The 11,008-nt window shown below is 38.3% G+C and overlaps 1 protein-coding gene across 1 annotated transcript; it reads left to right on the top strand.

The window, feature by feature from the left end:
• The first annotated feature begins 7,722 nt into the window (after positions 1 to 7,722).
• Positions 7,723 to 9,351, top strand: LOC103718311. Its single transcript, XM_008807064.3, has 2 exons — positions 7,723 to 8,210; positions 9,084 to 9,351. The coding sequence occupies exons 1-2, from the start codon at positions 7,823 to 7,825 to the stop codon at positions 9,161 to 9,163; spliced, it is 468 nt and encodes a 155-aa protein (XP_008805286.2). The 5' UTR covers positions 7,723 to 7,822; the 3' UTR covers positions 9,164 to 9,351.
• Positions 9,352 to 11,008: the final 1,657 nt, after the last annotated feature.

Raw genomic sequence — 11,008 nt, 5'->3', positions numbered from 1 at the left:
TATTCACTAAAAATGGAAAGAATTTAAATAATAAAGAATAGAAATGTATGCAAGATTATTGAAAAATTCACAAAATAAAATCAAACTTAGGAGATACAATAATAACAAATAATAGCAAGCTAACCCAACCAAGAAGGTAACATAGTATCACTAATCCATCATTCATCAAAGTTAATTGAATTAGTCATGGTTAGTTTGAGAATAGTTGAATAACTCCTAAATGGTTTCTTTGTAGTTTATAATTTCAAGAATCATTCGGCCAAGTAGAAACATAAGAATGATCATTAATTTTAATATTTTTAAAAAAATATACATTAGAATAAAATTATATGCAAAAGAAATATTCCTCCTAAGACGTGTGCAATATTTTAAGAAGTCTTTCTCTATCATCAAAATACTAGGGGGAAATAGAACAAGCAATTGCATGATGCTTCAGTTGCTTCAGTTGCTTTGTTGTTGTTCTTTATATTAGATTATATAAATTAATATTTGTATATTTGTTCAAATTTTGTTTGATTTCAACTAATAATATCTCAAATTTATTTTTTCTTTCTATTCCCTATTATTTAATAATTGAAATGCCTATATTAATTGAAATCAAATATTTTATTTTAGTGTCACAAACATATGCCAGTGTTATATTCTTGTTTATATTGCTTTCTATTATGATCATAATGTTTTCTATATTAATAACTAGCAAAAATGATTACAAATATATCCCAAAGAAATTGACACCATATCCAATGTGGCACTGCTTTTGGATGGTCATTAATTGTCCATTATTCTCAATAGTAAGCAATAAAGTTATATTCTTGAGACACAATGATCTCACAAATTTGCAAGAAAAAATGAAGTAAATTTAAAATATTGTGTATGTTGCCCCATCGATCCAGAGTAAATATGCTAATCTTATTTAACTTGTGCACTAAAATTTTATTAAAATAACAAAATAAAAGAAATAGGAAAAAAAAAGGATGTATTCAATAATGACATATGAATGTGATGTATTTTGCCATATGAATCTGCTGTATTTTTTTCTCTCTATGTTGGATAGGGCTGGAAGTGGGCCGGGCCGGGTCGGGCCAAACCCCTACCCAAGCCCGGCCCTAATTTTTTTTCCGGGCTTCGGGCCGGGCCGGGGCCCGAAAAATTTTTAAGGAACAAGGCCCGAGCCCGGCCTGAGCCCGGCCCGAGCCCGGCCCGAGCCCATTTGGGCCGGCCCAGTTGGGCCCTAACCTGGGCTGGCCCGTTTGAGTAACATAGGGAAGCCAGGACCTCAAACAACGCATGAGACTATCAACCTAGAAGATAAGGCTCTTTACCAAACTCCAACAAATTGAATGGACCTATTGCCAGTTGCTGTGTCTTAAATTCTTGTCCACCAACCTGCAATAAATTCGGAAACCTGACACACTAGGTGGCTAAAAGTAATTGCATCTTGTGCTTAACAGCTATGAATAATCTCACTTCGCACATGAATTTGAAGCATCAGAGCACAGGGATGATGCCACCAACAGAATCTTGGTACTTTTGATACAGTTCTGTAAATTTGAAATATACAATACAACAAAGGTGTCCCCTTCATTCCAAAAGCTAAATACACTTGATTCGTATTATCAATCCAGAAACTGCAAAACTTATCAGGGAATGGGGTGAAATAAAAAAAAACATATTTCGATTACCCAAGGAGATGAATCTGCGAGAACTATATACAAGTCAAGCTTCGGAGTTTCTGGTTTTTTGCGCACTCCTCCTGCAATGTATTAGAATAAAAAAAACTTAAGATGTGAACCATCTGCCAGCAGGGACATGGAATGCTGACAGGGAAGCAACCAGCAAACGAAAGAACTGGTGTTAGAGTATTCACTCCTGGTAACATCCCAAGTAAAAAATGAAGACAATCTGCAAACATTTTTTAGAGTGGTTTTAAACGAAATGCAAACGCGTTCGGGCTGAGTATGGGCCGCGTTCGGGCTGAGTATGGGCGCGGGCTTGGGTCGGGCCCGGGCCGGGCCAATGAGATACCCGAGCCCGGCCCGAAATAGAAATGGGCTTAATTATTCAGCCCGAGCCCGGCCCGAAATGCATTGGCCCTAGCCCATAGCCCGGCCCGCGGGCGGCCCGACCCGATGGGCTTCGGGCCGGCCCGAGCACACTTCCAGCCCTAATGTTGGATTACTTACTACGATACCATGACAATGGCCTAAATCTATTGTGGAGATAAAATAATATTTTATTCAATTTTCTAGTTTTCTCCAATATTTTGAATATCACATCCTTCGATATATACAACATATTTCACCTATGCACATACCCGCACATACATACTATATGAATTGAAATTATATGAAGTGAAAATTTTAAAGCTATGTACTTGGAGTCATTTTCTATCATTGATTTTAATGATAGTTTTATATTTGTTCACCCTATAAAAAATAATGAATCTACACCTCAATGTAATTATATATATGGTTCTTGGCCTCGTGCAAATAGCTTGTATAGTTTTCTAATTTCATGCATCAAATGTGTACAATTTGAGTCCAATAGACATAACATGTGTGGCTTATGCATAAGATTTTTTATGGAGAGATAGCCATATTGAAGAGGCAACTACTCATATAAACTATAGTAATCCCAAGTAAATAGGACATTTTTTTTTTCATATCCAACTATGCATGTTTATATCAAACTCACAAAGCCATGCTCACCTTCACGCATAGCAAAGCTCGTCCATTAAATTTATGAATCATGAGTTATAAATGTGGCTGATATTATAGAGAGGAAAGCATCATGACATTTTTTTCTTTCTTTTAGTTTTGATTATTTTATTAAAATTCAACTGAAAAATGATTGACGGAAAAATGGTTGTAGCATAAAATTAGAGTACATATCACACACCAAGATGCATGGGATATATCGCATAACACTACCTAAAGCTCGTGCCATATCATGCAATCATGCATCTCATATTTTATTATGTAATATTTGTCTATTATCACAATATAGTTCATTAAGCACCAAAAATAATTGGGGAAATTAATCACCGGTACATTTATTGACCGGTCTTTAACGTTTAATCCCTGTTGACTGGTTGTTTAACGATCAGTCCAGCCATATTTCAATACTTTATTATGAGACGAAAACGCCCCCTAAGAATATTAAAATGCCCCTGCCCCTTTTGATCTCCCATTCCCAAAAGAAGAAGAAGAAACAGGGACAGCCGCCACCGACCACGGCCCGTCCCCGCCCGAGCTCCCTCCCGCGGTCGCCACCGGCGCCGTCTCGCTCCCTACCGAGCCCCATCCCGCGGCCCCGCCACCTCCCGTGCCCCTTCCCTTCCTAATCTCCCGTTCTCAGAAGAAAAAGAAGAAGAAGAAGGCCCGGCCGCCGCCGACCACAGCTCGCCTCTGCCCGAGCTCCCTCCTGCGGCCGTCGCCGGCCCCTGCTCGCCCCCTCTCGCGGCCTCTTCCCTCCCGAGCCCCCTCCCATGGCCCGCCCCCGTCCGAGCTCCCTCCCACGGCCCCCGCCCGAGCTCCCTCCCGCGGCCGCCGTCGGCCCCGGCTCGCCGTCGACGGCGGCCCCGCCCCCTCCAACGGCCGCCACGGCCCGGCCCCCTCCGGCGCCGCCAGCTCGCAGGAGGAGAAGAAAGAAGAAAGAAGAAGAAGGGAAGAAGAGAAGAAAAAGAAAAGAAAAAAAGGAAAAGGAAAGAAAAAGAAGGAAAAAAAAGAAAAAAAATAAATAATTAAATAAATGCATAAATAAATAAATCAATAAATATAAATGAACAAATAAAATAAATAAAATAAATAAATAAATAAATAAATAATATATTCTATAATAAAATAAAATAATTATAAATAAATAAATAAAGCCGCCACGGCCGGGCCCTCTCCTGCGGCCCCCTTCTGCGGCCGCCATGGCCGGGCCCTCTCCCCCGGCCTCCGGTGGCGCCGGCCTGCGGGAGGAGAAGAAAGAAGAAGAAAGGAAGAAGAGAAAAAAAAAGAAAAAGAAGGGAAAAAAGGAAAGAGAAAGAAGAGAGGGAAAGAAAAAGAAAAAAGGAAAGAAAAAGAAGAAAAGGAAAGAAGAAGAAAAAAAGGAAAGAAAAAGAAGAAAAGGAAAAAAAGAAAAAAAGAAAAGAAAAAGGAAGAAAAGGAAAGAAAAAGAAGAAAAGGAAAGAAAGGAAAGAAAAAGAAGAAAAAGAAAAGAAAAAGAAGAAAAGGAAAAAAAGAAAAAAAGAAAAGAAAAAAAGAAGAAGAAAAAGGAAAGAAAAAGAAGAGAAGGAAAGAAAAAGAAAAAGAAAAAAGAAAAAAAGAAAAAAGGAAAGAAAAGAAAAGAAAAAAATAGAAGAAAAGGAAAGAAAAAGAAGATTCATGTATGTGCAGAGAATACTTAATTGTGTACAGAGAACATTTAACTGTGTGCATCACACAGTTAAGTGTTCTCTGTACACAATTAAGTCTTCTCTGCACACACTTAACTGTGTGATGCGTAGAACACTTAACTGTGTGCAGAGAAAATTTAAATGTGTGCATATAAGACTTAATTGTGTATAGAGAATATTTAACTTAACTGTGTGATGTATAGAATACTTAACTGTGTTGAGAGAAGATTTAAGTGTGCACAGAAGACTTAATTGTGTGTAGAGAAGGAAAGAAAAAGAAAAATAAAAGAAAAAAAGAAGGAAAGAAAAGAAAAAAAGAAGAAAAAGGAAAGAAAAAGAGGAAAAAGGAAAGAAAAAGAAAAAAAGAAAAGAAAAAGAAGAAAAGGAAAAAAGAAAAAAAGAAAAGAAAAGAAAAAAAATTGTCGATTAACTGTGTGCAAAAAGCAGAAAACTGTGTGCAAAAAGCACAAAACTGTATTCGGGGGTAAATTTAGTGTGTGCCAACGTTAATTAAGTATGTTTCCAGGTTACATGCTCTAGGCTTACAACAATAAGTGTGTGCAAATGACACATATCTGTGTGCAGTAAACAATAAATTGTGTGTACAGAGCAGAATGCTGAACTTAACTGTGTGCACATGGCACATATCTGTGTGCAGTAATCGATAAACTGTGTGCAAAAAGCAGAAAACTGTGTGCAAAAAGCATAACACTGTGTTCGGAAAATTGTGTGCATGGAGCAGAATGCTTAACTTAACTGTGTGCACATGGCACATATCTGTGTGCAGTAGTCGATTAACTGTGTGCAAAAAGCAGAAAACTGTGTGCAAAAAGCACAAAACTGTGTTCGAGGGTAAATTTAGTGTGTGCCAACGTTAATTAAGTATGTTTCCAGGTTAATTGAGTTTGTACCATGCTCTAGGCTTACAACAATAAGTGTGTGCAAATGACACATATCTGTGTGCAGTAAACAATAAATTGTGTGCACAGAGCAGAATGCTGAACTTAACTGTGTGCACATGGCACATATCTGTGTGCAGTAATCGATAAACTGTGTGCAAAAAGCATAAAACTGTGTTCGGGTAATTGTGTGCACAGAGCAGAATGCTTAACTTAACTGTGTGCACATGGCACATATCTGTGTGCAGTAGTCGATTAACTGTGTGCAAAAAGCAGAAAACTGTGTGCAAAAAGCACAAAACTGTGTTCGGGGGTAAATTTAGTGTGTGCCAACGTTAATTAAGTATGTTTCCAGGTTAATTGAGTTTGTGCCATGCTCTAGGCTTACAACAATAAGTGTGTGCAAATGACACATATCTGTGTGCAGTAAACAATAAATTGTGTGCACAGAGCAGAATGCTTAACTTAACTGTGTGCACATGGCACATATCTCTGTGCAGTAATCGATAAACTGTGTGCAAAAAGCAGAAAACTGTGCAAAAAGCATAAAACTGTGTTCGGGTAATTGTGCGCACAGAGCAGAATGCTTAACTTAACTGTGTGCACATGGCACATATCTGTGTGCAGTAGTCGATTAACTGTGTGCAAAAAGCAGAAAACTGTGTGCAAAAAGCACAAAACTGTGTTCGGGGGTAAATTTAGTGTGTGCCAACGTTAATTAAGTATGTTCGGGGGTAAATTTAGTGTGTGCCAACGTTAATTAAGTATGTTTCCAGGTTAACTGAGTTTGTGCCATGCTCTAGGCTTACAACAATAAGTGTGTGCAAATGACACATATCTGTGTGCAGTAAACAATAAATTGTGTGCACAGAGCAGAATGCTGAACTTAACTGAGTTTTCTGCTTTTTGTAGAAATAATCCTTTTCTTCTTTTTCTTTTCTTTTTCTTCTTTCTTTCCTTTTTCTTCTTTTTCTTTCATTTTCTTCCTTTTTCTTTTCTTTTTTTTCTTTTCTTTCTTTTTCTTCTTTTTCTTTCTTTTTTTTCTTCTTCTTTCCTTTTCTTCTTTTTCTTTCCTTTTTTTCTTTTTCTTTCCCTCTCTTCTTTTTCTTTCCTTTTCTTCTGTTTTTTTTTCTTTTCTTTTCTTTTCTTTTCTTCTTTTCTTTTTTCTTTTCCTTTCCTTTTCTTCTTTTTTCTTTTTCTTTCCTTTTCTTCCTTTTTCTTTATTTATTTATTTATTTATAATTATTTTATTTTATTAGAATATATTATTTATTTATTTATTTTATTTATTTGTTTATTTATATTTATTGATTTATTTATTTATGCATTTATTTAATTATTTATTTTTTTTTCTTTCTTTTTCTTTCCTTTTCTTTTTTTTTTCTTTTTCTTCTCTTCTTCCCTTCTTCTTCTTTCTTCTTTCTTCTCCTCCTGCGAGCCGGCGGCGCCGGAGGGGGCCGGGCCGTGGCGGCCGTTGGAGGGGGCGGGGCCGCCGTCGACGGCGAGCCGGGGCCGACGGCGGCCGCGGGAGGGAGCTCGGGCGGGGGCCGTGGGAGGGGGCGAGGCCGCAGGAGGGGGCTAGGGAGGGGGCGAGCAGGGGCCGGCCGCGGCCGCAGGAGAGAGCTCGGGCGGAGGCGCGCCATGGTCGGCGGCGGCCGGGCCTTCTTCTTCTTCTTTTTCTGCTGAGATCGAAAGATTAGGAGGGGAAGGGGCACGGGAGGTGGCGGAGCCGCGGGATGGGGCTCGGTAGGAAGCGAGACGGCGCCGGTGGCAGCCACGGGAGGGAGCTCGGGCGGGGATGGGCCGTGGTAGGTGGCGGCTGCCCCTGTTTCTTCTTCTTCTGGGAATGGGAGATCAAAAGGGATAGGGGCATTTTCGGTATTTTTTGAAAAAACAAAAGGGGCTGAAGGACCGGGAATTAAACTTAATAGAGATAATGGACGAAAAATTTTAAGACCGGTCAACGGGGACTTTTTGTTATAGCGTGGTCTAAAAGAGGGTGGGTGATTAATTTCCCCAAAATAATTTGCAAAGTCCAAGCATATGTTCTATGTGTCGACACTGAATATGGTCATATTTCTGGAAATTAGAGAGCGAGTTGTTAACATTTCACCCGAATTATAAGAGAAACATGTTAATGATCAAGGCCTTGGTCTCATAAATCTAGATTTTTCCATTAATCTATAAAACCTACTAATGTATCCTTAATTAGGTGGAAGAGAGAAAGGGAGGGAGTGCAAACAGGTGGACAACTATAAATATCCAATAACTATTATTTAGTTAATTTCTAAAAAAAGAAAAAGAGAGGAGACAGGATATCATAGCTAAGACCAACCAAGATCTACGCGAAACTGCCAACCTAGCCCCTTTTTTCTTTTCCCTCCATCTATTGCCCTTTAAAAACACTCCCCCGACCTCCCTTATCCCTCTCCCTCCCTGTCCCTTCTTCCATCCCTCAAGAAAGAAAGAAATAGGATCCAAGCCCCGTGCCCACCTCTCAGGCTCCCGCCTCCCACGAGGCCAAGAAGGAGGGGGATCCCCCATGGCTGACCCCGAATCCAGGTTCCCGTTCGTCGAGAAGAGATGCCGGTCACGAGACTCGGCGCGTGACGAGGCCTGGCGTCGCAGGAAGAGCCTCCGGCATGGCCGCTTGAGGGGAGCTCCGGTTGGCCGGAGCGTCATGGACGAGGACCTTGACGAGCTTCGCGGGTGCATCGATCTCGGATTCGGGTTTGCCTTCGACTCCGGCGATGATGGCACCACCACCGTCGCCAGGCTCGCTCGGACCTTCCCCGCCCTCGATCTCTATCATGCGGTTCACAAGCAGTATCATGTTTCAGTTGTCGGATCCGGATCCGGATCCGGGCCAGGATCTGACTCCTCGATTGACGGGTCCCCGCCTGATTCCCCTGCCTCCATAATCTCCCCGGGTATGCGTATCCGACAACCGAAAATACTTAAGAAAATAATGATTTTTATCATTAGGAATGCTATTATTCTAGGAGAGAGATTTCTTTTAAATTGTTTGTTCTAGACTGATTTAATGATTCTGGTTTAACCAAAACAAAAAAAAGCTACAAAATAATAACAAATGTTAAAGTTCAAAGTATCTTCTAGGGATGATCAAAATATGGATTTTGTTAATATATTTTGTTAGAATTTATACATGTATTTTGTATGCGAGAGGATTGTGGAATGCTGGTATACCAATTGCCACATGAGATTGCAACCATCTAATTGAGATACGAGTACAGTGTTCATTCATTTTTAGAACAGGATAGGAGAGCAGCATCTTTTAGGCCTTTGGGACTCTTGAATATGTATGTCTCTTGTAAAATTTTACTAGAAAATTCTGCAAAGCCCAACTCCATGACCAAAACTTTTCCATCAACAACTAGTATCTCATGTGGCAGAGAGTCTTGCTGTGAATATTACACTATCTTGTGAGCTGCACTGATACTTTCATGCCATATGGCATGCTATCTGTTTGGAGAAAAATTCTGATACCAAAGTTGGGCATTGTAGCATTATTTTTCTGGTATTGCCAACTAATTCCTAATGAATTATGATGCATACGTATGCTCTCTTTATTTAGATATCCCAGTTCTTTATTTACATAATTTTGATTTCAGATGTGGTGAATTCTTTCGGAGGATATCACCTCATTTTCGATGTGCCACAATGAATCAAGCATTTGCTATAAACTGTAATTTTATCGACATCAAGTGATCCTTATGCATACATAGTATGTCGAGCATGTCAAGATTATAATCTGATGTGGCATTTTTTTGGGGGGTTTGAAGGTGCAAGCCCGGAACGAGTGAAGAAAAGGTTGAGGCAATGGGCCCGAGTTGTTGCATGCTCAGTGCGTCAACATTGCTGAACTTTGGCTGGCAAAATAAAATGAAAGGAATAGAAGAGAACAAAGACCTTCCTCCTCTGTATACTAGCTCAACAAACATGACAAATTTGTTTTTCTTGGTTGTAATGTGTTTTTCCTCCATATGTGTGACAAAGCAAGCAATGATAAATGCACATACATGATGCTTCAAGTTGGTGTATATCACATAGCTACTTGTTAGGTACAAATTATTATTTTTTTTCTAGGAGTTATTAACCTAGGGGAATTTTGCTAGTCCTTTTTTTTTCCAGGACTCTGTCTTTGTTACTTGATTATGAGAAACAAAAGCATCATCTGTGTGTCTTCCAGCTGATGCATCTGTCGATTCCTAGTGTGGTGTCATATTTTCATGTAGGGTTGCAAAGAAAGCCTTACAACATAACATTAATAAAGATTCATATGGCTTTAAGGATAAAAACCCTCTTGTGATGTATCCTCCATGCTTAAGTAAAACTTGCTACTCCAAATCCGATCATTTAAACAGTTTTTTTTTTAAAAAAAAGAACTATACATGGTCCGTTTATTCGAAATAATATGCTCGATACATCTAACTTGTTCAATAATCAGGTAGAGTTTGGTTGGTCTATAATGATTTGATTACTCGATCTGACATGAGTTTTAGTTCAGTAACAAAAAAAAAGCATTTAGATTAAGTCTTAAACAAGTTTACAAGTTAAATAGGTCTTGCATGTCGGGTTTGTGGATTACCACATCTGTTTTTTTTTTTTTTGGTAATTGATTACCCCATCTGTTTATTACTGTTTAAGAAATTATGTATCCTAAATTTGGGAACCTATGTATTGCATATTCTTTTAAATGAAACTCGTAGATTTAATATGATGCAATTACAAATTTTGCACCAATGAATTCAAATTTATAGTGAAAATATAATATTTTATAATTACACATGCTTTTTAAAATATAAAAATAATCTAGTTAGAAGGTTCAAGTGATAGATTGAAGAGTTTTGTGGACATGTGACAACGGATTATGGTGGCAATTGTCTAGTATTTTCTCCAAGTTAACAAGGTGCATAATAGGCTAAAAGCTTGATCTCATATGTGAACTTTGAAATAAAAGTCAAAAATTCATGCCAACTAGTGGAAATCTTTAGGAAGTTGGCTTTTACAAATTATAATGTCAACGGGTGCACCTGCCCTTTTTCAAATGACAACTAATGTAACAAATGTGATAAGAATTGAGATTTATGTTGATTGAGGTAATAATATTGTTATTTATAAAAGGTGAACAAATTTCTGTATCAATACTTTCTTTAGAGGAGGTATATTCTTTTCTTTTAATGTTCTTGCAATTCTTATTAAAAAAACAAAAAAACAAAAGCTCTAGCAACCACACTTCATAAAAAGTTAAAATTAGCAAATGGATACCCAATGTTTGGAACCAAAGTTTAGATAACTATTTTGGGGGGATCACATAGATTTATAGGACTTGCATCAGTTTTGCTTGTGTTTGAAACGGTTATCCCTTTTCATGGATCACTCTCGGATACCTATGATGTTCTTAATCAAACTCCTAGAGTTTATCCTACTGCTTCTTTAAAAACCTGGCAATCCAACAAAGCATCACTTGATTTTGATCAAATTGGCAGAATTCCTGGTTGGGCTGGTTATCAGATCACTTAAGTACATGTAAGTGATTCAATCAAGAACTCGAACAATTCAACTCAATAGCCAGACCGAGTTTTTGAATAATTGTGTGATCTAACTCAATCAAATTTTCAGAATTATCCTTATTTTTTAAAATTTTCAAGGTTTCAACTTAAATTTATATAATTATTATTTAATTTTTTATATTTATATTTTTGTA

Source organism: Phoenix dactylifera, chromosome 8 (genome assembly GCF_009389715.1).
Source record: "Phoenix dactylifera cultivar Barhee BC4 chromosome 8, palm_55x_up_171113_PBpolish2nd_filt_p, whole genome shotgun sequence".
Lineage (NCBI taxonomy): Eukaryota > Viridiplantae > Streptophyta > Magnoliopsida > Arecales > Arecaceae > Phoenix > Phoenix dactylifera.
Note: the sequence above shows the minus strand (reverse complement) of the source record. Positions and strands in the feature narration are given on the sequence as shown.

What these genes read in the sequence shown, in the direction of transcription:
- LOC103718311 (XM_008807064.3), top strand. Translation starts at nt 7,823, where the DNA reads ATGGCTGACCCCGAATCCAGGTTCCCGTTCGTCGAGAAGAGATGCCGG. An exon ending in TGCCTCCATAATCTCCCCGG is followed by an intron (nt 8,211 to 9,083) that starts GTATGCGTATCC and finishes GGGGGTTTGAAG; the next exon opens with GTGCAAGCCCGGAACGAGTG.